The sequence below is a fragment of the Amblyomma americanum genome, chromosome 10 (assembly GCF_052857255.1).
Source record: "Amblyomma americanum isolate KBUSLIRL-KWMA chromosome 10, ASM5285725v1, whole genome shotgun sequence".
Lineage (NCBI taxonomy): Eukaryota > Metazoa > Arthropoda > Arachnida > Ixodida > Ixodidae > Amblyomma > Amblyomma americanum.
The window spans coordinates 120,054,491-120,079,935 of NC_135506.1; the positions used below are offsets into that span (position 1 = coordinate 120,054,491).

The 25,445-nt window shown below is 48.2% G+C and overlaps 1 protein-coding gene across 1 annotated transcript in view; it reads left to right on the top strand.

Moving 5' to 3' along the window:
* The first annotated feature begins 2,267 nt into the window (after positions 1-2,267).
* Positions 2,268-25,445, top strand: part of LOC144108675 (uncharacterized) — a 33,646-nt gene continuing 10,468 nt past the window's right edge. The window contains exons 1-6 of the mRNA XM_077641852.1: positions 2,268-2,341; positions 4,663-4,764; positions 12,603-12,731; positions 13,616-13,788; positions 20,867-21,100; positions 25,004-25,137. Of these exons, the coding sequence (XP_077497978.1) occupies positions 2,326-2,341; positions 4,663-4,764; positions 12,603-12,731; positions 13,616-13,788; positions 20,867-21,100; positions 25,004-25,137 (788 nt within the window). The 5' untranslated portion in view covers positions 2,268-2,325. The remainder of the gene's footprint in view (positions 2,342-4,662; positions 4,765-12,602; positions 12,732-13,615; positions 13,789-20,866; positions 21,101-25,003; positions 25,138-25,445) is intronic.

Here is a 25,445-nt window from a genome sequence, read left to right on the forward strand (position 1 = left end):
AAGAAGAACGGGACGGAAGTAAGGGAAAACGAACAGCCCTAGTACGCTATTTAGTAGAATTTTAGTAAAGTATATTCTGATCACAAAATACACTGCATGCCTACTCTTGGCAACGAAGGAATATTCCTACTGCAATGCATGGTAACTTGATGCAGTTAGCAATGGCAGAGGGCTTTAAACGCGTCACTGGAGTTCTTGAGTTTAGCAGAGAGGTTATTGACACCTTAGTTATGATCTTCATAAGTGCTAGAACTTCGCATGTTTTGAAGACGGAATTTGTTTCCGTTGCAAATCGTATGTATTTCATATTTTTAATGTTGGAAGTCTACCGCCGGGCTCGTGCAACATACCCTGCCCACGAACGAGATTGCTCTAGAGAAGAGCTTACTGCCTTTCTACACCTACATAGATTAGTTTGTGTTTAGAGTGAAAAAACGACTTTCCGAGAGACCCATTACATTGTTTCTATGTGCGTACTTCAGGAGCGCCATTTTGTGCGTCATCACATTAGGCCCCTGAATTTCCCACACTGCGGCATCCAGGACATACAGATAATGAAACCGTGCCCTGCATTCGTCGTGCGTGTACCTGAAGTTTTGAGAGATAAATTAATCGGTAAGAAAAATGAAAATCTTGTTGCAAAGCCGTAACCAACAGTTTCATTCGAACATTTTGAAAATTCTGTAAGCATTTCTGCTGTAGCATTCCTTTGACCCTCTTTCGAATTAAGCATTACTGATAATTGTTGATTCCGAACTTGCCCAATCCTTTCTCGGATATCTATATTGAAACATGAAACCTCTACCTCTGTGGCTCAACACCCAGCACAAGCTGATATACTATATATGGTACGTATGGCATAATCTACAAAATGGACAGCATGGTGAGATGTTAGCCGGCTCTTGAACGATGCCTATCAGCTGTGGTAGGGGAGGTGAGATGTCGGTTCCGCTGTTGAGAAAGAGAGCAACAAGTTTGGAGACAGGAAAAGAGAAAAGCAAATGCTGCGCATTAACTAGAAGTAGCATCCGCTGTGGACCCCGTTTCAGATAAGATTAGATAAGCGCGCCATGTCCCACGACGCTCACGCTGCAGGCACAGTGGAACGCAGCTCTTGTCGGCGCTGAATGCCAACGTTGATAGGAACCGCAAGGCTGCAACCCTCACATTTAATTTTGTGGACCCTTTTTGTTGTCATTGAGTGTGAATCGTATTGAATGACATAGTGAGTAAGGATAAATTGCCGGGAATTTTGATTGGGACGTTGTAAGAGAGTAATAATTTCAACGTGTGAGCCAATGCTAGTCGGGGAATATTACTCTATAAGCCAATGAATAAAAAAACTTTTTATAATCATAACGAGGCTCTTGCTTGCTGAAGCAGACAGGAGTTAGGTAGGTGAAGGTGTATCAGGTGTCGCAGTTTGCATACGTCCAGGCTATAGCTTTGTAAGCAGCAACTTTCCCGGTCAGTTAGCCAACGTGTAGAATTGAAACAACGCCTTCCGCAGACAGCAAACCTAAGCACATTCCATACGCTCTAGGAAGTGAACCGGGGGCGCCAGAGGGTTATGTGAACTGATGAGATATGAAAATCGGCTGGCATCGCATGGCCACTGTTGACGCAAGACTGGTTCATTTGATAATCACTGGCAGGCGTCTTTTTACCGCACTGAGTATAATCAGGGCTATTTTCGGTCGTGAGCAGAATATGTTCAATTATTACGAAAGTGTATAAAAGTTTTCAGCGTACTTCGTAGACGAAACCTAAGTCGTTGACAAGTGTTAGCAGGCAAAGAAGCAACCCATAAAATGTTCCAGGTAGCACGCAAGAACAGCAAAATTATCCAGCCTATCTAAGGTTCCTGGACTTAAGGTGGCTAAATGCAACATTTGTGACAAGGTTCCTGATCTAAGGAGTAGACCGGGAAGTTTACAGGAACAGCGTTGAGTTGTGACCACTTCAGTATTGCGCTCGTGGTTAGATTAATTGTCCTTGCAACCTGCCTAGTTACGAGGTATTGTTTTGACACCTGGGGGCAGGTTACTGGCTAGTTCTCCTCAGCCAAGAATTCTGCACTGACACGGCGGCTAAGGATCGAGAGCACTAAAGACGAATGCGTCTTCTGCACCAGCTGTGATAATGCGTTGCATGTGCTTTGGGAGCGCATTACTGTGACATACGGAATGAAGAGCTTCGTAGGAGCACCAGGCACACCTACCCTATAATCATTACTGTGTTTATCTCTCTCTCTCTCTCAGTCAGAACAAGAAATACATAGTGGTCGCTGCGGTGTTGCTGCTACTTCTCCTTCTCGGACTATTCATGGCCAGCAATCCCTGTGAGTATACTGGCCATAAGTAACCTGAACAAACCCTATACCTCAGCTGAATGCCTAGCTCGTTACCCAAACAGCCTGAGGCCAACGACTATCTTTCGTCCATTAAAGGAGTCACTAACAGAATTTCATGTCCGGCTTTTTACTGTTCTTCCATTGTTAGCGAAGCGCTAGACATGGATCGCAAGTAAGAGCAACAGGAACGACTTGCGTTGCTTGCAGCTCTCCTTTTTTTGCCTATAGTACGTGTCTTTTATGACAAAGATGATGGATTTTTATGGCGGAAGGGCAGCTGAGGCCGATGTCTGCCAAGGCACAGGATATTTTCTTCTACTCGCCCATGAATTTCTCCACAACGAAGCCGACCCTCTGGCCAGGGGAAAGTTTGTACCCATTGTATTTAAGGCACAAAGCTGGGATAGTTGGCGTTTAGATTGAGAGCACATAATAGTAGCGCTAAATAACATTTACGAAAGGAGAGAATAAGACACCGCTCCCGCTTGTGTTTTCTTCTCTCTTCTCGTTCCTGTTATTTAGCACTACTGCTATGTCCTCTCAATCTGTACCTATTGTATCGCCGGTGGGTACCCGACGGCTCTAGCGATCGAATCCCGCAGCTCCCGCATGCAAGGCAGATAACTCAAAACCACCAGGCCACCGCTGCGGTGCTAGATATTTTAAAGTCCGGACACACTTCTTTATTTGTGCCATTTTCGTTCTGTGCTTGTTCTCATTGTCTTGCTTCATCTTTGCAAACTGTAGAAGAGAGCGGCACTATGACCAGTTTTCATTCATACTTCCTCCGGCATTGCATATCTCGCCGCAAGTGCCTTTTCCAAAGTGAGGAAAGATTTTACGACTCCAGCGCTTTCCATTCCAGCAAAGGTTTCATTTGATGCTGGTACACTGTTCCTGAATACGTTCTTTCTTTATAAGACAAAAGAATATGCCTCCTGCAGAAAACCATTCTGCTCAAAACTAATTTAGCCCTCATTCTTCGGCACATACGAGTTTTTCTAAGGAAGGTTACCGATCTTTAGCAGCAGTTCTCAGCTCTGTTGTCAATAAAAGAAAGCTCCTTATCGGAGTGAATGGAGTAACACTCACCAACCTGTAACTGTCACAGCAGTCATGCGCTGATTCTTTTAGTGCTCGTTTATCAATCGACCTTTGTCTCGGGTAAAACGTGCTTTTAAATTTACATATAGAATTAGAGAGTGGGTACAGTGATGCCCAGCACATGCAGAAACAAATCTTTTGTTTGCATAATCACTTCTAGCACACCAGACCAAGCAGCTCATCCAGGCCTATAATAGAGCAGGTGGACTGCAAACCTTGGTACATGAGTGTTCCATATTGACTTTTTTGGCGTAGCTCGATTATTGAATAACTATTTGGTTTGGTTTGGTTGATAGGTGTTTAACGTGGCAAAGCTACTCAGGCTATGAGGGACGCCGTAGTGAAGGGCTCCGGAAATTTCGACCACTTGGGGTTCTTTAACGTGCACTGACTGACATCGCACAGTACGCGGGACTCTAGAATTTCGCCTCCATCGAAATCTGACCGCCGCGGCCGGGATCGAGCCCGCGTCTTTTGGGCCGGCAGCCGAGCGCCATAACCACTCAGCCACCGCGGCGGCTATTGAATAACTGTGTACTAACTGATCTACCGTCCTTTTTTCACCCTCATATTATGGCGTACATTAAAGGAGCGAGCGCTGCATGCATGCAAAATGAACAAATCTTTCTGACGGCCAGCTTCATTCAGGCTAACTGTGCTCTCGAGGTCAGGAGCCGTACTTTCTAAATATGTTATTTTACGGCTCATTCGGCTGTGACGTCAGCCGTCACTAAAGCAACAATCAGTGGGGAAACAAACACCCGAACACAAACACAGCTAGTCTGGTTGAGACGCCACCGCAACTAGTCCTGCTAAGCTGCACGGAGCCTGCTGCACATTTTGTGGCATAGTCCCCACCCACTTTGTTTCCTGAGATTGGCTTAACGGTAATTAAGCTCGCCAGGTGGGTCAAAGGCGCCGTAATTCTCCGCCGTTAGCGGAGCCGACGGCTGTCTGCCAGTGCGATATGTGTGCAGGACGCCCCTATGCAAGTAATTGGCAGCTTGGCGATGTTTTTTTCACAAATAGAGGGACGCACTCCCACTGTCATGATCACTGGGAACAGCGACCAATAACGCTGTACGGAACGAACTGGAGAGAAAAAATTTCGTTTGAATATTCAGCCCCGGGACGGTAGCAGCCAATTGTGACTGACTGCCCTGCGTAAATGAAATACGTGTTCTCACTGCGGCGTTTGCCTGCAGTCGCTTCTTCCGAGCTCCAGAGGGATAACCAGGGCGACAACACCGACCAGGTGACGTACCGCACGAATCCCCCACCTCCAGCCACGCAGCCTCCCACAACAGGTACGAATTTTCTGCCATCTGGCGGCGCTTTTATGGAGCAGTCTCTACAGGTATCTTTGTTCAAGGGCATGCCTAGGCGCTAGAGCCAGTGCGCAATCATTTTTTGGCTGAACGACCGTTATAGCACTTCAGAATGAGTCGATGGATTTGCCGCTCATTCGTCTCTGTTAAGAAAAACAGTACGTATAAACATCCGAACCGTGTTCAGTGGCAGAGAATTTCTGTGCTGTTTTATTCTTCGCAGCACCGCGTTATCAGCAGCTCACGAACTGACAGCGTTTGAAGGCATCGCAGAAGAGTCCTAGTCAAGAATATGCGCCTCCAAACAGGGAAGCGTGCACTGCAAATACCGCGCTTGTAAAGGCCCTCAAATGTGACTTTCAAGTCATGGTAGTGCAGTACAACACAATGGGGCGCAAAAATATTGGTGAAGGCGTAGTTCATGGTATGGTCTATGAGCTTTAGAAAAATATTCTCAACGCAGGTTTCGAAAATCAGCGCCGATATTAGGAAAGTCGCAAGGAAGGGTGTGTTTCATAAAAAGAAGATGTTCAAATGATGAGCGATGGAGATTTCATAAATGAAAGTTCGATGAATACATAGTGAGAAGTCAATCTTAGTGTTCTACGCAAATAAACAATATCCTATGACATATTGCCCTCTTTTTTGTCTCAAAAATATCCATTAGTATTTACTATGAACATAACGTTACACACTGAAATTTAATACGCACGCTCTTTAGCTTTACTGTAGAAATATAGGACGGGAAAAATTTTAACGTGAAAATTGATTCAACACTTAAATACATGCTCATTTGAAAAGCCCCTGTGATTGCTGCGGCGACCGGGAAGACTTTATTAAAGGCAGTCATAATTTGATATGAACTTAAAATTAAACGAGTGCTAACAAATACATTTGTGTTTATGTACCACTATAGACATACTGTGGAAATTTTCGATGATATGAATATAGTTAGGCACTCGGCTACACATGGTCTCACTATAGTAATCGTGACATGCATGTGTTATCGTGTCACCTACAGAGGGAACAGCTGCAACGAAAACTGTGCCATTCGCCAGTATGTTTATAAACAGTAGACCCAAAATCATTTGTCCTTGCGACAGACCACTCTCACGATGAATTGCCCTGCTGCTAATATTGTCGTGTGTGTTATTATTCTCTCATTTTTCACAAAACGTCATCTTCAACCAGCGGGGTGCCGATAGACGGTGAAGAGGTAGAAGCTCTTGAGAACTCGCTCGTGACCCCGGCCGCGACCGCTTGGCCTGTCTCTGGCGCCTGCTACTGTGGTCCTGGTCCCCCATCGTGCCTTCGACCCGTGTCGTTTGAATGACCCGTGACATTCTGGTGGAGGTGCCATCTTATGCGACGTCGTCCCCTACCTCCCGCTTCGCAGAGTTTTATTCCCCGCCGAGGCCGCCGCCCCTCTGCTGAGGAGGACGAGATCCGTGCCAGCCGGCGACTTCAAAGATTCAGCCCTGAATTCAGCCTCTTGCCGCATATTACCACAAGGTCAGTGCCAGCACTGCACATGGCTCGATTCACCGTGAGTCAAGGCCAGCAGGCCAATTATTCGCCCGCACCTGCTGTGGTTTACCTAACCGTCGCTCCTCGTTCCGCTGTCCTCTTCCGTGGCGAAGCCTCCGAAGACATCGACGATTGGCTTCAACACTATGAACGCGTGGCCAGCCACAACGGCTGGACTGCGGAACATTGCCTGCAGAACTTATACTTCTGTCTTGAGGGCACTGCTCGTCACTGGTACGAGAACCACGAGCACAGCCTTACATCGTGGGATACCTGCATGACTCAGCTGCGAAACACTTTCGCAAACCAGCATCGCCGCCACCGCGCAGAGGACCTCCTGCAAACCAGGTTCCAGGGCCTCGACGAAACCGTCACTATTTTCGTGGAAGACGTGTTGCGGCTTAGTGCCCGTGCCGACCCCCGAGGCACCGAGGAAAGAAGGTGCGCTTTCTTATGCGAGGCGTCAAGTCCTACATTTTCGGCGGCCTCGTTCGGGATCCTCCCACAACCGTGGCCGAGTTTATCTCCGAAGCGACTAACATCGAGCGTGCCCTAGCAGCCAGAGTGGATCATTATCTTCGGCTTGCCGGAGTTTCCAATACTTCCAGCCTTTTTGCTGACCCCCCGGCGGCTTACCCTGTCGATGCCATGCACCTACACGAGGTCGTCCGCGAAGCTGTCAGGGAGGAACTTCAAAAGTATCTGCCACCCATCGATTGCACATCTTCGTCCCCTCTCACGGAGGTCGTCCGAGAAGAAGTGCAACGTGCACTTTATCCTCGCTGCCCCGTCACCCCTCCTCCTAAACAGCCTACCGTGACGTACGCCTCCGTCGTGCGCCGCTCGTCGCCGCCAATGGTCGGCCGCCCGTCCCCTGCTCCACGGTCACTACTGTCTCCTGCGCCTGCCGACACCCCTCGTTTCCAACAGCGTGTACCAAGCAAAGCCGACGCGTGGAGGACTGCCAATGACCGTCCGCTATGTTTCCACTGCGGGGAGGCTGGTCATATCTATCGCCGCTGCCCTTGTCGGGAGCTCGGTCTTCGCGGATTCCGGCAAGATGCGCCCCGCCCCAAGTACGGCGAGCAGCCTCGAGAAGCAGGAATTTTTGCGCCATTCCCCACTACCTGAGCGGCCTTCTCGTCGTGCGTTTCGCTCGCCGCCGCCGCGCCGGCTGGATTCCCCTCTTCGCGACCGCCGCGGCAGCCTTTCTCCTCGTCAGGAAAACTTAGCACGGCGATGCCTGGAGGTGGCGTTGCCGACCACAAATCTGTAAAAGAGCCTCCACGTACGACGTCCCGCTCCCCGTCACCTGCCGACGACAACCTATCCGCCGATGCTTTCGCCGCTTCTGCTCGCCCGGTGTACAGTAATCTTCGCGTACTAATCGACGGCCACGCGACGACGGCCCTCGTCGACACCGGCGCCGACTACTCCGTTGAGAGTGGGGAGCTGTCCCGCCGCCTTCGCAAGGTACTTATGCAGTGGGATGGCCCACAAATCCGAACCGCCGGAGGCCACCTCGTCACCCCAGTCGGCCGCTGCACTTCTCGTGTAGAGATTAACGGTCTCACGTGCCCCGTTACGTTCGCCGTCTTGCAGCGCTGCTCGAGAGATATTATTCTCGGTATAGATTTTCTGAGCGAGTTCGGCGCTGGTATCGTCCTCGCCGACTGCCGCCTAACTCTTCGTCGACCTTCCCTTGACCCGCCGAGCTGCGAGCCGACGTTCTCCGAAGCGCGCATCTTAGCAGACCACGTCACCTTGCCGTCTGACTCGAGCGTGTTTCTGCTGGTCGAGTCCGCACCGGTTGCCTCTGGCGAAGTTCTTCTTGAAGGCAGTGTGGTGCTACTTCTTGACAGGGGTGTTGGTGTTGCTAGAGGTGTCACGTGCTTCACTTTGGCTGCGCCCAAGTCCTCGTCATCAATTTTTGCGGCGTTCCGCAGCACCTCACCAAGGGCACAGTAATCGGCCTCATCGAGCGCCTCAGCGCCCCTGTCGATGCTGAGACCCTCTCTGCGGCTCCTTCTTGTTCGCCTCCTCCCCAATCCTCGGTGCCTCCTTCAGGTGTGAGCATTGCCCCGCAACTCTCTGCTCAGGAAAGAGACGAGCTCCTCGCTCTGCTCGGTGAGTTCCACGACTGCTTTTTTACGTCAGCCGGGGTTCGCCAGACGCCAATAGCAAAACACAGAAAAATAACCAACGACGATATTCATCCTGTTCGTCAGTCGCCTTATCGTGTTTCGTTAAAAGAACGTGAAACGATACAACATCAAGTACGCGAAATGTTTGCCGGTGACATTATCCAACCATCTCACAGCCCTTGGGCTACTCCGGTGGTGCTGGTGAAGAAAAAAGACGGCACCCTTCGCTTTTGTGTTGACTACCGGCGCCTCAACAGAGTCACTAAGAAGAACGTATATCCACTTCCGCGCATCGATGACGCGCTTGACCGCCTGCGCCATTCCCGTTACTTTTCATCCATCGACCTTAAGAGTGGGTATAAGCAGACAGAAGTCGATGAGCGCGACCGAGAAAAGACGGCTTTCATCACCCCGGATGGAATGTATGAGTTCAAGGTGATGTCCTTCGGACTCTGTACTACTCCAGCGACCTTCCAGCGCGTTATGGACACCGTGCTCACCGACCTCAAATGGCAAACATGCCTTGTCTACCTTGATGATGTGGTCATTTTTTCCAGAACGTTTCAAGAACATCTTGTTCGCTTAAGAGCTACCAGAAACGCCGCCCTGACCCTCAAACCTACGGAAGTGCCAGTTGCCAGTTTCCCTGCGACGAACTGAAATTTCTGGGTCACGTCGTCAGTCATGAGGGCGTCCATCCTGATCCAGATAGAACAGTCGCCGTCGCTTCCTTCCCGACACAATTGGACAAGAACGCCGTGCGCAGTTTCTTGGGCCTCTGCGTTTACTACAGACGCTTTGTTCCAAACTTTTTGGATATCGCCGCGCCGCTTACCCGCCTCACGAAGGAGTCCGTCCCATTCCAGTGGTCTAGTGAAGAGTAGCTTGCATTTGACCATCTAAAACGACGCCTGCAGGCTTCGCCTGTCTTAGGCCATTTTGATCAGGAGCCCGTGACAGAGGTACACACTGACGCTAGTAACACGGCCCTCGTGGCCGTCTTGATCCAGCACCAGAACGGCATCGAACGTGTCATCGCATACGCCAGTCGTGTTTTGTCGAAGGCGTGAACCAATTACTCGACCACCGAAAAAGAATGCCTCGCAGTAATTTGGGCGATCACAAAGTTCAAGCGCTATCTGCATGGACGCCCATTCCAGGTGGTAACAGACCACCACTCTCTCTGCTGGCTGACCAATCTAAGGGACCCGGCAGGCCGACTTGCGCGGTGGGCCCTTCGACTCCAAGAATTCGACGCTACGGTCGTATATAAGTCTGGTCGCAGACACACTGATGCTGACTGCTTTTCCCGCGCTCCCGTTGAATCTGCTCCTGCTGATACGGACGACGACTATGACATCTTCTTAGGAGCTCTAAGTACCGACGATATGGCGCCGCGGCAGCGACTCGACCCCTGCCTTCGCGACGTAATCTCACATTTGGAGAGTCGAGGAGGCGCAGTTCCTCGTCCTTTTGTACGCGTAGGACGTAATTTATGCCTTCGAGACAACGTACTTTATAAGAAGAACTTTGCCCTGAGCCCGAGGTCAAGGCTTTTAGTTGTGCTCACTGATCTACGCGGTGAAATTATAGACGCGTCTCATGATGACCCCTCCTCAGGACACTTGGGGTCCAGTCGAACGCTCGCGCGAGTACGTTCCAAGTACTATTGGCCACAACTTGACAAGACCGTCCGCCATTACACCAGGAACTGCCACGAGTTTCAACAGCGCAAGACTCCACCCGTGAAGCCTGCGGGACTCCTTCACTCCATCATTCCCCGCTCAGTCCGTGCCAGCAGATCGGTACGGACCTACTCGGACCTTTTCCAAAGTCGCAATCGGGCAATCGATGGATCGTTGTTGCGACGGACTACCTCACGCGGTATGCCAAATCACGCGCTCTGCACTCATCAACGGCTTGGGATGTGGCAAAGTTTTTCGTCGTGTCCGTCGTTCGTCGACACGGTGCCCCCGAGGTCCTTATCACTGATCGTGGTGCCGCATTTATGTCACAACATATCTCATAGATACTGAGTTTAAGCTACGCCGCCCACCGCAAAACTACCGCATACCACCCGCAGACAAACGGGCTGACCGAGTGCCTTAACAAGACCTTGGCTGACATGCTCTCAGTGTATGTCGACATCGAGCACCGAACCTGGAACGAAGTGTTACCGTACGTAGCTTTTGCGTACAACACTGCAGTTCTAGAAACCACCAAATTTTCGCCATTTCGCCTGGTGCATGGCCGGGAAGTCGTTACCATGCTCGACGCTATGCTGCCCCGCCAGCCGGACGTCTACGCTCACGCCGATGCTCAACTCGTCGCTCAACTTGCGGAAGAAGCCCGACAGTTGGCCCGCCTTCGCATCCAAGCCCACCAGCAAGCCGATGCTCGCCGATACAACCAAGACCACCGTGATGATCAGTTCAATCCTGGTGATCAAGTGTGAGTGTGGGCTCCAATTCGACGCCGAGGTCTTAGCGAGTAGCTGCTGAAACGGTACTTTGGCCTGTACGAAGTGATTCGCCGTATAGGCGAGTTAAATTATGAAGTGCTGACGATCCTAACGCGGGCGTCCCGCCGCACGCCTGCCTCCGAAGTTGTTCACGTAGCTCGCCTGAAAGCGTACTGCGACCGCTCGGAGCACGTGGCCTAACTCTTCGCGCTCTACACATGTTTTTGAGCCTTAATCTTGCCTCTCTGCGCATCGGGACGATGCGCCTTTCGGGAGGGGAGCAGTGCCGTGTGTGTTATTATTCCCTCATTTTGCACTTAACGTCATCTCCAACCCGCGGGGTGCCGATCGGGGGTGAAGAGGTGGAAGCTCTTGAGAACTCGCTCGTGACCCCGGCCGCGGCCGCTTGGCCTGTTACTGTGGTCCTGGTCCCCCATCGTGCCTTCGACCCGTGTCGTCTGAACAACCCGTGACAATATTAGCTTGTGGTATTAAACCACAAGTTGAGTAACAGAGGTAGTAATGAAAGTGAAACGTGGACCAAACACAACAGAAAAAAAAACCTGAAGGCGCGTCAGGTAGTTTATCGCAGTAAAAGGTTCGGTGCATTACAATTAACTTTCTGGTGGCTATTTTATGGCTGTACTTTGCTGTTCAAGTCTCCTTTGCGGCTCGTAGTTTGAAAAATAAAAGCTATTTTGGAAGCGCCCAATGAAGCATGCCGAAGCATGATAGCGCTAACACCATTTTCAATCACAAACAGTCCTCATAGAGTGCAAGTATGTGGCCCCCAAAAAACGAAAAGTTGATAACTTTTCCAAAATATTTGCCATTATACGAAGAGGTGCAATATAACTTACTTTTCGTTGAACAATCAGAATAAGGAAAATAACGACAGGTCGTGAGACGCGTACGAATACCACTTTCTCGAGGAGTAACTTACAGCGCAAACATTAAAATATCTATACAGGGTTAGCTCGTGAGCTATTCATGCCGTTGCAAGCAATAACGTGACTTCTGCGAGTTAAAAACCTGCAACGTAAACTGACCTCCTTTTCATATATCTCAGAGATAGGCAGAGATTGGCTCTTGATGCGCATTCTCGTTTAGTTGAATGGCATGTTTTAATACAACTCTCTGGTTACAAGTGTGAGTGTAGTTACAACGCTAGCAATGGAAGGCGAGAATGGGCAGGGAAGAAAATAAAAACTGAAAGCTATTGAAGAATTAATATATGGAGTTTCATCGGCCCGCTAGTACAGTGACACGGAGAAGACGTCGGGGTGAAACACAGGACGTATGACCACTGAGCCCTGTTTGCGAAACACTGGACACATGAGCCCTGAGCAAGGACGCAAACCTGCGTAAAACAAAATAAAGTGACAATATCAGCACCATGTATATCAGCAGTATGGTCAGGCTTTCCACAAGAAGTCACGTTCGCAATTAACCCGTTAATATTTGCTTAAAAGCGTTTATGAACACGCACTGAAGCAGATGTATGTATGATATCTCTATCATGTTAATGGTTAAAGTGCTGCCAGCTTTGGCAGGGTGAAGTTGAAAAAAGAAAGAAACATTGTCAGCACCATAAAATCATTCGTCACGTAAAAACTGTTGGCAAAGAAGGCACCTCTGCATCGCCCTGCTAGCATTGATTCGCTTGGAACGCCATCTTTACGCAGTGAAAACAACGAGAACAACGACAGTGAAACCAACGAAAAAAACCGCCACGACGACTACGACCGAAAGGACGACCACTACGCTGACGACGACCACGACGACGACCACGACAACAACCACGACGCGCACACGTGAGTGCTTCAGTTAAGCTCGGACAACGAAATGCATCCCTTTTACACGGCCAGTCTCATAGACTGGCTGGAATGCGATCGCTGGGCAGTCCTCATAGCGAGTGGCGTATCATTATTCAAGGAACTGTTGCGTGCTTCCGCAGGTTACTCTTCGCCAGCAATAGGAATCTCTCAGCACCCCAGTTTTCTTAAATGCCACTGCAAAAAGTGAAGGCAGCTCTTCCATTCGCTTCTTTAACTCTGGAAGAAATGTGCACAAAGCGGCAGATAATCAGCTAGAAATAACTGAGGTTACTGTCGATATTTTAAGAAGCCTGCCACGCGTGAGCTAATTCTGGCAATATTGAAGGCTGACTGAAAATTATTCAGCTCTTAACGAATTGCAGAGCACCGTCTAGAATGTGGGCATTTTTTTGTTCTGCCATCTGCATAGCAGGAGCGAGCCAGATAAAGAAAAAGAACTCCAGTAATGAACCTTGGCCGATCCCCCAGTGTGGGTATGTGCCATCTTTTGATAGGCTAACAACTTTCGCGGTGGCAGTCAGCGCAGTGCAGCTCGTCGCTACTTCTGGCCTTCCACTTCTTCCATTCATCTCTTTGCTTAACATTTTCGTCTGTATTTTCATTATCTCCACCACGCACTGCTGAATTTACTGCACTACGAAATTAAGGCTTCTCACAAATCTATACACTTACCCCTTGAGATTCGCTGCCATTCCAGCCATATTTTTTTTTTCTTCGGGTTGCACCGTTTCCAACCAAAGCAAAAAAGTGACCGCGCTGTTACATTGTTTATGTTTTTGTTGTCGTAAAACAAAGCGCGCAGTAGAGCAGATCAATTGCATTGTGTTGCAATTCTCCAACGGATTTGTATCATCACCCAGCCTCCACCGGATACGGCTACACGGTGTGCACCATCGGCCACAGCGGATACAGCGTGGCCATGTTTCCCATCAAGGAGGAACTGTGCGACTACATCCTCTTCACGCACGTTTACCCCAGCAACGACACACTGGTGTCGGCCAGCGGAAACGTGTCCTACGACACGTTCATTAAGGTGCGTCGCTGGAAATGTTTGATGGAGCCATCATATGTCAAGCTTTAGTTTAACGCTGACATACAGAGTCGATTGAAAGAAATTCGAGCAGAGGAGCTCCTATATTACTCATGTTTTCTAGTTCCTTTTCATCGCTCTTCGGCCTGAATTTGAACAAAAGGAGCATAATGTGGTTCATTATACAATCATGGACGACTTTCGCACAGCTTTATTACCATTCAGGTATAAGCGCAATAAAAAGAACTTTCAAAAGCTGAGCATGTAGCCGCCGCGCAGTTTGCATTTCTTTTTATCGCGATTCTACAATTGTCGCATAACTGCACTAGTGGGGTACCTATTGCGCATGCTCAGTGGCAGCTATGGAGTTCATCTCAAAGCTGTTTAACTGGAACAGCCGTTCAGCTTTGTAAGATGCCTCTCGTATCTTAGCTTTTGTTAGAGTGCCCTATACTTTTCAGAATTAATATTCTACGAATTCCTTACTGCCTGTATGAATTTTGTAGTTATGGTTGCTGCATCTATATGCCTTGCGAGTGTGTAAGCTAATAGCCTGAACATAACGCGAGCGGCGAGTGACGTAATAGCTGGAAGCAGGCCATTGGCCCTTCATCGGCAATCTACTTTTCATTCAAACGGCATTTTCAGACCAAAAGAGCTTAGCCTAAATTTCCTATTGATATTGCCTGACGAACAAAATCGCGCGATCGAGCATACCTGTATTCAAATTGCCAGCGTCACTGCAAACTGGACGCAAGGCTCAAAATACCTCAACCCTGTCGTTGAAAGCGGCTACTACAGCAAGCCCGAAACACGCCCATTCCGATATCATGCCAGTCTTGGCTCATTTCACGCTCCAGAGGCCCGCTCTGGTGACGGACGGTCAGAGTTCCAATGCTTTTAAGATGTGAATATGCTGCATCAAATTTCGACGGATCCATCTGGCGCCCTTGTATCTCCGAACAAAACAACGGCATGAGATGTCACTGTAAGACGTGATGCATGCTCTGCAGCCACCTCAGTACCAACAGTTAGCGTCAACTCCTCCCAAGGGCACTTCTTATCAAACATTTCTTAAAAACATGCTGGGGGTGAGAAAACTGTAGCTTTTATATTTCCCACTTTCCCACCTGCATGGTTCCAAAGCCTAAACGATGAGCGGCACCACACAAAGCGGAAATTTCGTCGTGCCAAAGGCGCAACAGGTGGGATGCAGCTAACAGGACGTCGGGCTCAAGTAGGTTACGCAAGCGGTGACATATATTCCGACTGAATAAAGGCGGGAAACTGGACACAGAGTGTTCTACCCATTCTATCGGTGACTATCTTCAACCCAGCCCATAAAAAAAAATTATAACTTCTTCAATGCTAGGAGCAACGCAGAAACGATCCCTAACAAGTTCTTGCAAGCAATTTTTCCGGACAAGAATCAGCAAAGTAAACTAATAAAAACTGCCAGGCTTTCCAACATAGTGTGAAAAAATGAAGTGAGAGCGAAAGCTTTACGGTACGCTCCGCCATGCCTACCTTCAGATTACGCACCACCAGAGCCGCGTCTATATCGTGGAAGTTCATGTATTATTGTGAGGAGAATCAGGAAGCTTTACTTCCAACGTCTAGTTTGGCTGTGTTTCTAGCACTGCTCTCCCAGCTCGCCGTGGACGAGCTCGAGCAGTTCAGTTAATTGTGTCAACTTCTTCACGAGGTGTGGTACTTGAGTTCAGGAAGCCGTGTGAAGCGTTGCATACAACTCGTCCTTTGTGCCGGAACTCCAGCATCGGACGTATCTAATTGTTGACGTCTGCAATAAAGACAGACATTGAGAAGCCCGGTTGAGAAGCGGTATTACCACGAAGGTTTTTGATGTTTGTTTCTTCATGACCAAAGACGACGCACCCATCTTTATTTGTACGTCACTCGAGATTTAATTTTTTTATTGCCTTGAAGGCCTCGCGACGGGCATTTATGGTACAAAATACGGGTGGTTAAAAAAATGGTCAGAAAAAGTTAACACCACAAAAGGTGAGTGGTAAGATTTTGGGCGAATTTGCATAAGCGCATGATGCCTGCGATATCGTTGCGTAGGTCGTTGCAGGCTGCAGCGGCACGTAAAAAATTAAATAACTGTACGGGCACGTGGTCGGCACAATTGAAAAAAGATGAGTGCGGTGAGATTTGTGGGCTGGCGGGACAACGTAAGATGCCCAACCAAGTGAACCATGGAAAAATTTATGAAAGAAGCGAAGGCTGGCAATATGGCGACGAACTAAGCGTTGTAACCGAATTCAGCCTTCAGCGTTGACACTGATGTAATAATATAAAGAATATATTGATCTGCCTCACGAGCAGTGAAGCGCGATGCGGGTTCCAGATGAGTGACGCATATTCTAATTCTTATTTCACACAGTAGCGAAAAACACGCGAGCGGACGACGGAGAGAGGAAAAATACAACAGACGAGCGCTAGCTTCTACTTAACGCTATATTTCGGGAGCAGAATGTTTTTATAGGAAAATATATTAAAAAGGTGCCACAAGTGTCATTGCTACGATTGAAAATGCTTGAATTCAGAAAATTGATAAAAGCAGCCAAAAACGCATGTAAGCCCGAAAAGCAAAGGTAACGTTTCATACGTGAATGTGCTTCGCGGCATGCAAGTAGGCCATTTTTCCGGCACTGGTATGAATGGAATGGTGAAATATTTTTCAGCACCAACAATTGTCGTTGCTGCTGCTTGTTTATTCTCTCTCGTGCATTGGTCGCCTTTCCTTTCTATCAAAATGCAGGCGTGGAATGTTGCATTTGTGGGAACGACAATTACGTGCTACACGCCGGAACTGAAAATCGGTTTTTAGGGAAATGAAATTGCGCAGTATCTGTCTCATATATCGGTGGACACCTGAACCGCGCCGTAAGGGAAGGCATGAAGGATAGACTAAGAGAAGAAAGGAAGGAAGAGGTGCCGTAGTTGGGAGAGCTCCGGAATAATTTCGACCACCTGGGTATCTTTAAAGTGCACTAATATCGCACAGCACACGGGCGCCCTTGCGTTTCGCCTTCATCGAAACGCGGCCGCCGCGGTAAGGTTCGAACCCGGGTACTCCGGATCAGTAGCCGAGCGCCCTAACAAGTGAGCCACCGCGGCGGGTATGCTGTCAGTGGTTTGTTTCAAGTCCTTGCTAAGGCGCTCGTTTAAGCAACTATCCGTTTTCCCTGTGTACACAGTGCCGCAGGGAAGCATAATGTGATTGATAATCATGCGTTTTTTTCTATGCGCTACGTGCGTTGCAAACCTCATCTCGACGTGGCAAAGAGCCCCAGTGCAGGAGCGTTGGGGTCTGGAGGGCAGCTGCTGTGGGGATTGTTTGGTGTGAATGCGCATCTGAGAGCGGACTATTGGCGACTGTGACGAAAACGACGCTACGCTGCAGCGGCACCCCGAACTAGTCCAACAATAACCTGCGCTTAGGTACAGTTTCTTTTGCTCTATTGCCCTAGTGGATCGCGGCCATATTCAGATATTGTCGGCAGCGGTTTGCTGTAGAAATATATCTTAAGAACGCTGATGCATGGATTTTTGTTCGGTAACGAGATAGAAGTGCCACTAAGCGCCTTGCCTGTGTTTTCTGCTGCCAGCAATACAGAGAATGCATCGGAAAAGTAAGTTTGTTTATACGCTGTATACTTGAACTCTTCCAGGACCATCGTAGCGCTGTTTTGATCAGGCACTCAGCCTGTATCTCCGAACAGATTGTATGCCTGTATGCAACCCTGTTTTGTTTTTTGTTTTTGTAAGACGTCGCAGCGCACACTTAAATTTAAGGAGCGCATTTTAAGCGCGGACAGCTTTGTGAATCGTTGTCTGTCCAATTGCAGGACTTATTACGACATGCGCTTATACTGATCTAGCGCTTTGTTATTCACAGAGAACAAATGGAAGATGATTTAATGATTTCAATCAAATCGCATTTCAATCTGGTCATATTTTTATTGCTCCATGTCCTGGAACGCGCTGGAACCAATCATACAGACGTACGGATGGAAGGAATAAAATAGAGCCAGGCGAAAAGCATTGTATCATGGTGACCTTGCATAGGAAGCATTCGTGGCATGTTTTTTATTCACTGCTTAAAGACGAAGTTAGTGCACAACGTGCGAGTATTACCACCGAGAAGACAGATGTTAGAAAACGGCGGCCTTATTGTTCTCGCTTTTTGGTCATAAAGAAGATTATAAACCTGCATTCATATTTAAAGCAGTACATGGTTTGGTTAATGAACCTTTTGTGGACGGAACAGAGTAAATGCCTGCAGCTCATTGTGGTAAAGCTCAAGCGATAGTTACTGAAGAACTTTCGTAGGTTGTTTTCTGCAAAGCTGCATGAAAAATTGACAACCGCTGGGCGTAGCTTGCCCGCACGACCGCCTGATTTTGTCATTAATCACTTAAACAACAGCCGATGCCATGGATATTGAATTTTATACGAAGCTCGCGTCGACTGCGTGCCGCTCAATTTTCCCGCTGGCCGTTTTCCCAAACTACAGATAGAGCCGCCGCGGTGGCTGAGTGGTTATGGCGCTCGGCTGCTGGCCCGAAAGACGCGGGTTCGATCCCGGCCGCGGCGGTCGAATTTCGATGGAGGCGAAATTCTAGAGGCCCGTGTACTGTGCGATGTCAGTGCACGTTAAAGAACCCCAGGTGGTCGAAATTCCCGGAGCCCTTCACTACGGCGTCCCTCATAGCCTGAGTCGCTTTGGGACGTTAAACCCCCATAAACCAAACCAAACCAAACTACAGATACCGATTTTTTCTTCCTCTCGCGGTTATTTTATGCACACCCTCGTGAAACACTGTGCACGCTACACACTGTTCTCACCATCAAGGAACAATCGCGAGTTAGTGGAGGTATTTACCTGGACTTCAGTAAAGCTTTTGACCGCGTTAACCACGACTTATTGCTCACAAAATTAGAAAGATATGGTATCCGAGGACTATCGCTCCCGCTTCTAAATTCTTGCCTTCACTCACGAACCCAATTTGTAGAAATTAACGAACATAAATCAAGCCCTCGACAAATAAAAACTGGCGTTCCACAAGGTAGTATCTTAGGTCCCATATTGTTTTTGTACTATGTAAATAACGTTGTTCAAACAATCCCCAGATGTCAATTTGTAATCTATGCCGATGACTGTACTGTGTATATTGCAGGCCGAGATTTATCACGTATGCTTCGCGAAGCAAGCTCCGTTTGCAATACGCTTCAAGAATGGTCGCAAAGAAACAACCTGCTTATCAACGAGGCAAAAACAAAATGCGTCCTTTTCAGGGCTCGAGGGACTTCCGTCAAGATGGCAAATACTATCCGATTAGGACCATTTAGTATATCGTGCGATAAAAGTGTAAAAACACTTGGGGTGAATTTCTCAGATGACATGTCTTGGAACGAACCTGTCAAGATTCTTTGCGGGAAAGTGCAAAAAGCTGCCGGTATTTTAAATAGGTGCCGTCAATAGTTTCCAACTGGTGTAAAAAAACTGTATAATTCATTAATTCATTCGCAGCTTGATTATTGCTCACTGATTTGGGGGAAAACGACATTAAAGAATGTACATAGCTTAATTCTATTGCAGAAGAAAGCAATACGAGCAATTGAAAATGTTCCTTACTTGTAACACACTCAACCACTTTTCCTCAAAAACACTATATTAAAAGCTACTGACATATAAAGCTTCAAGTTAATTAGATTCCACAAGCGAGAAATTAAGGGGAAACTTGAGACATTCCTAATACAGGCAAACTTAGGGAGCACACACAGCGTCTATCCCTGTCGTCATCAGGTACCCTGGAACATTCCTTTTTCGCGTACATAATATGGCCAGCAAAGAATTGCGCACACGCTGCCAAGCATTCTTAACCGTTTCCACTCGGAAGGCATGGATGTGGAAAGGCTTAAAAACAAAAGCATTTTACTGATATTATCATGTTATAGTGAACATTTGTGATGTCAAGAGAAATAACCAACGTGAATAAGTTTTTCATTTCAATAAAATTATTAGTGTTTTCGCATTAGACAGATTCGTTGCGTATGTATGTCTCTCTTCCACCTATATTTGTCCGAATCTTTCATTTTTTATATTTTTTCTTTTTTTCCTGTAAACAATGATTGTCCTTTGCCTGGTGCCTTTGTAAACTTCTAGGCTTTGAAACCTGTAGCCCGTGTGCTGTAGTCTTGTATGCGGTATTTAATTTTTTTTTCTGCACTCTTCAAACGGGATATATGCAAGCTGTTACTGTTGCCTTTGGGGGGATGGAGCGCTGTCAAGCTGTGTTAAAACAGCTTTTTCTCCACCCTCCCTTTTCACTTTTTGTGTGGAATAAATAAATAAATGTTCAAATGTTCAATTCAATTTCAAGACAATCGTGGTTCTACTTTCACCGACAGCCGGAGCATTCCTCTATAACGCCGCCATATTGGATCGATTGAGGCGCCCTTTCTAGATCGTGAAAATCCCTAACGAGACAACGCGCTCGCTTCCGATAGTTTGCTAGAAGTCATCCCTCGTCCTTCATATGGCACTAACCTCTGTTCCTATATCGTGTTACGTAGTTTCCTGTCAGATTGGGAAAAGTGGTGTCAGCTAGAGGGCGTATTGTGCAAATTATTAGCCCGTCCAAGCTCTCCCTAGTCTGCGATTGCCTCCAGGATCAAACGCGGCCACGGCGGTCGCGTTTCGATGAAGCCGAAACGCAAAAGGCGCCCATATGCTGTGTGATGTCAGTGCACGTTAAAGATCCCCGGGTGGTGAAAATTATTCCGCAGCCCACCACTACGCCACCTCTTTCTTTCTTCTCTCACTCCCACCTTGCTCCTTTCCCTCACTGCGCGGTTGAGGCGTCCACCAAGATTATTTCCTGATAACCAAATATTTGTCTCCATGAGGTGTTATCAAAATCTTGCGATTTGACTATAAGGAGGCCTCTTGTAATATCTTAATGTTTACGTTGCTTTAACTGTCTATACTTGCAAAGCAGACAACATTAAGGATAAGGCTTCTCTCACCTGCCTATTCTTCAACATGCAGGTTGCGACGAAGCACAGGGGTGGCACGCGAACGATGTTCGGGCTGAGCCACTCGCCGCACATGCTCAGCTCGCAGCTGGCACAAGACGGCGATGGTGGTACGACGGCTAGGCGGTTTCTGCTGATCGCCGACAAGGTATTCAACCAAACTGGCCTCTCCGCCGTGGGTGTCATGGGCCTCGTGCGGAAGGCGGCAGATTTCACCAAAGAGATGAGGCTGATCAGCTGGTTTAAGGTGGGTGCTATTGAACACGGTGCATTTGAGTCCGGCATTTCTATATTGCCGAATTAGGTTGAGTGGGCGTTTCCTGACTGATCGCGTTAGTTTGTTCTGTTGATAAATTGGTTCCGGTTCTCTTGATCTTGACAAGAATCTACGCTTCATGTCCTTCTATTCAACGCAAGGCACATACATCGCTTAGCTTCCAAGACCACCCCAATATGGCGCAAGCCATTAGCTTGGGCGCGTTTCATCCAAAGCAAGACTAAGACAAACAGAGGTTCCCAGAAAGCGGATTTTAATAAAAAGGACATGTGTTACATAGGCACAAGGTGCAGTAATGGAATTTAAACTCAGAAGTGCAGCTGAGCCCCCCTCTCCCCCTGTTTCCCCTCAAATAGGAAAGCGGCGTGCGACAGAAATAGAAGATGGCATGAAATTCACATGCCCTGAAGTTTAAGAGCATCTGACTGACTACCTCGTTCGTGGGCTGACCTTCAGTGTAGTCGTAACCACGTGGTCATGCGTTCACGTGTCTCGCGTTGTCTTTGTTGTATTCGGGTAGACCGTAAGCTCAGGCTTCATGACGCAACTAGGCGTACGTCTTCCCTACAATGCGGTGACACCACCTTCGTGTATTGACGCTGTGCCGCGCGCACCGCGCAACCTGTGTTGTAATCTGGTAGGACAGGTCGTCCTAAGACGCCACCGAACGTTTGGAAAAACCTCTGAGACACACACTGCGCGCCCGTGCAAGACAAAACGGAGTTAGAAACGGGCTGCCACAGCCATACAGAGGGTGCACACCTTGACAGTACTGTGATGGAACAGGTTTAAGAAGAGGTGAAAGGTAAGCAATACCGATGCTCGACAACAAGTTAATAAAGCTTAGCTATAAAAAAATAATGAAAGATTGAAAGCCCCGTGATCCTAACCCTACATGCAGAACCCGCGCAGAAAGGCTGCACTGACCCTACAAAAGGCTACGCCTGAAAACTTCCGAAGCAAAAGCATATCCGGCGCGGCGGCTAAGTGGTTATAGCGCTCGTCTACTGATCCGGAGTACCCAGGTTCGAACCCGGCCGCGGCGGCCGCGTTTCGATGGAAGCGAAACGCTAAAGGCGACCGTGTGCTGTGCGATGTCAGTGCACGTTAAAGATCCCCAGGTGGTCGAAATTATTCCGGAGCCCTCCACTACGGCACCTCTTCTTCCTTTCTTCTTTCACTCCCTCCTGTATCCCTTCCCTTACGGCGCGGTTCAGGTGTCCAACGATATATGAGACAGATACTGCGTCATTTCCTTTCTCCCAAAAAACCAGTTATTATTAATTCCTGATAACTAATCACAAATCATTGATCAAAAGCCCTGTGCGCTTTTGGACTAGATTCAGATATGAAGTTCGTTATAATAGTTTAGTTAACGTTCATAATTCAATCAGTGCTTTTGAAGAAAGGAAATGGCACCGAAACTGTCGCTCTTATTTGTGCGCCTGAACCGCGCCGGAAGGGAAAGGAAGAACGCTGGAGTGAAACAGTGAGAGAGAAAGTAATGCCATACTAGAGGTTTCCGGAATAATTTGGACCACCTGGGGATCTTTAACGTGCACTGACATTGCACAGCAGACGGGAGCCTTTTGTGTTTCGCCTGCACCAAAACTCGGCGGCCGCTTTCGGGTTCATATTGAGTTCATTCAATCTATCATTAGTAAACCACCGATATTTCGCTCAAGAGTTGTGCTGCAATTCGAGATTACCGAGTATCGTGATCGTGCTATAAATTTTTTTCTTAATCGGCCTAAAATGAGACCACAGAACGTAGTCCCGTAGACCGAGACGGAAGGCAAACCAAATGCAAGTCAGAGTACTGCGGCAGTGTGAGAAAATAAGCTGCTCCTGACCTGCTGACTTCCTTAACCCAAATCTCATGGCTCCTAATTCCCAAACAACGCCGAGAGCTGTTGTTCTCCTTGAAAAAATGCTTCACTCATTCATTCATTCATTACGTGAAGCATGCGCATGCTGTTAATGTCGCGCATTTTGTCGATTTTACTGAAACCAATAACAAAGATCAAATGTTTGTATTGGATGAAAACCTTTCTGCACCGAGGAACATGCGTAAAAGGTCGTGTGCTTCGTTCGCGATAGTTTCTATTATTTTCCTGCTCCTGGAAGGTGAAAAACTGCGTAAGACAAATAATAAATATCGCCTTCTCCATCTTCTACATCCTAGACGAAATTCCAGTCTAAATCAATATGAATAAATGTGCATGGGCGGGGCATTTAAGGCAAAGGCAGGATAACCGACCGTCGTTAAAGGTATCAGACTGGATTCGAAGAGAACGCAAGCGTATAGCGGGGGGGGGGGGGGGGGCGGCAGAAAGTTAGGTATGTGGATGAGATTGAGAAGTTCGCGGGGATACGGTGGCCGCGGCTTGCACAGGGGCAAAGGGCATTGTTAAGTAGAGAGATATGGCGGAGGCCTTTCTTCTGCAGTGGGCGAAGTCAGGCTCATAATGATAACTAATATTTCACCTGATTCCGCGAAATAATGAGCCGTTGTTACCACCTTTCCGAGCCCACGCCACGGGTTCCTCCCAGACCTCGCGGGCGCAATCGTCCAGGCCGTGACGAGACACGCGCTTCCGGGCTTAGACACTTTTGAAGCGCTGGTAATAGACGGTCCACATCCCCCCCCCCCCCCCACCCCCCGAGCTCCAGACTTGGCGCGTTTTCAAAGCTACGGGCTTTTCAAAGCTAATATCCACCTCTATCGCTTACGCATCGATTCCCGAGCACGGGTTTCTCCACAACGCCGTTCCGCTTCATCCATGGCACCACTTTTGTTTAAAAGACTTAACGCTGTGTCTGCCATGCCACGCTGGCGAACCGCTTCTCTCTATGCCACTGGGTGGCTACCTATGGGGTTCATATGATTTATGACGTGCCTCCTTTCTGCTTGCTCCACATGTCCTGCCACCCCTGGAAGCGCTTGGCTTCACGCCTCGAATTGGCCTCTTCCCCTGCTTTCCTTTCCTGCCTTGCATCTCAGATAGCAAGAGTTGGCGTGACCGTCGGCTTGGCAGTGCAGACGCGGATATCGCTAAACCACGGAAGCTTCCCACGTACAGCTGCGCTGTAGAAATACCTCGTAATGCCTTAAAATGTGGTCACGTGACCACCAAGTTTCCATAGTCTGTGTCTCGCGGCTCGCGGTTATTCTGCCATGCTCTGGTTTGGAACGCGGTTGAGGAATAAATGGCGCCAAACGCCTTGAAACTAAACACCTTTCATGAAGAAATATGCCGAAATGACTCTATGCCATGCGGCGTCCTCAGGGCCTACGCTGCAGCAGCTGCAGCTTTTATGGTACACCCGTCAACGTGGACCCGAAGCATAGTCGCGTTGCGCGAGTACCGTGAGTGCAGACGAGGTGAAGCATCGTACTCTCAACGCTTCACATATGCGGGAGGACCGGACCGATAATGGTCCGCTGGTCGAGTAGAGGGTCAATGCTGCCGAGCCACTACCCTCAAGCGCGCTTCGGGACAAGGTGGTGACGTCGGCGCCAGCACAGGTCTCACTCCTTACAACACTCGTTTAACTGTTGAAAAGCAAACAGAGACGTCACTCACTCTCACGTGGCAGCAGGATTCAAAGAAAGTGCGATAATTGGAAGTAAAAGAAGACCGCCGAGTGCTGATTGTCTCGTGTAATCTTCTATGGAATTTTTTCACTCCATTTACCCAGCTCATGCCTTCAGGGGCTAAGTCAAAGTTGAAAGCGACGCTGCTGCTAGCCTTCTATTGTGTCCTGTTATCTTTCGTCTCGCACGCCTTCTCGTTCTCCCATTACATTGAGCGCGGTGTACTCTTAAAATGGTAAAGAGTAACGCTGTGCGCCGGTACCTGCCACACGCAGGAGATTTCCTTGTTTTCCGAGAAGCTTCCCAACGGGACGATTTTCCTCGGTCTCAAGCTCAAGGACAATGGCAAGGAGTTGTCTTCAAAAAAGCAAATCGCCAAAGACGTCTTCAGCACGGTCAGGACAATGAAGTGAGGGCACCTATTTCTTCTTTGTTTGCCCTAAAGGACACTTAAGAGGCTGTCAGCCAGAACTTTAGCATTAAACCTGGATTACGAGCCGTCATGTCTCCATGCTTTGTAGAGGCAGAAAGCATTGTGTGTGACTAATATTGCTCAAAACTTCTATTGGTTGTATTGCTGTTTATAATTCTCCCCTCATTATTATCCGCACACCAATTAAAACGCTAGCAAAGCGCATACTAGCACTTGTCCAGTTATAATTTCGAAGTGCGTACGTTATACGTGTTTTTAGTATGCTGTACATGTAGCGAAAGATA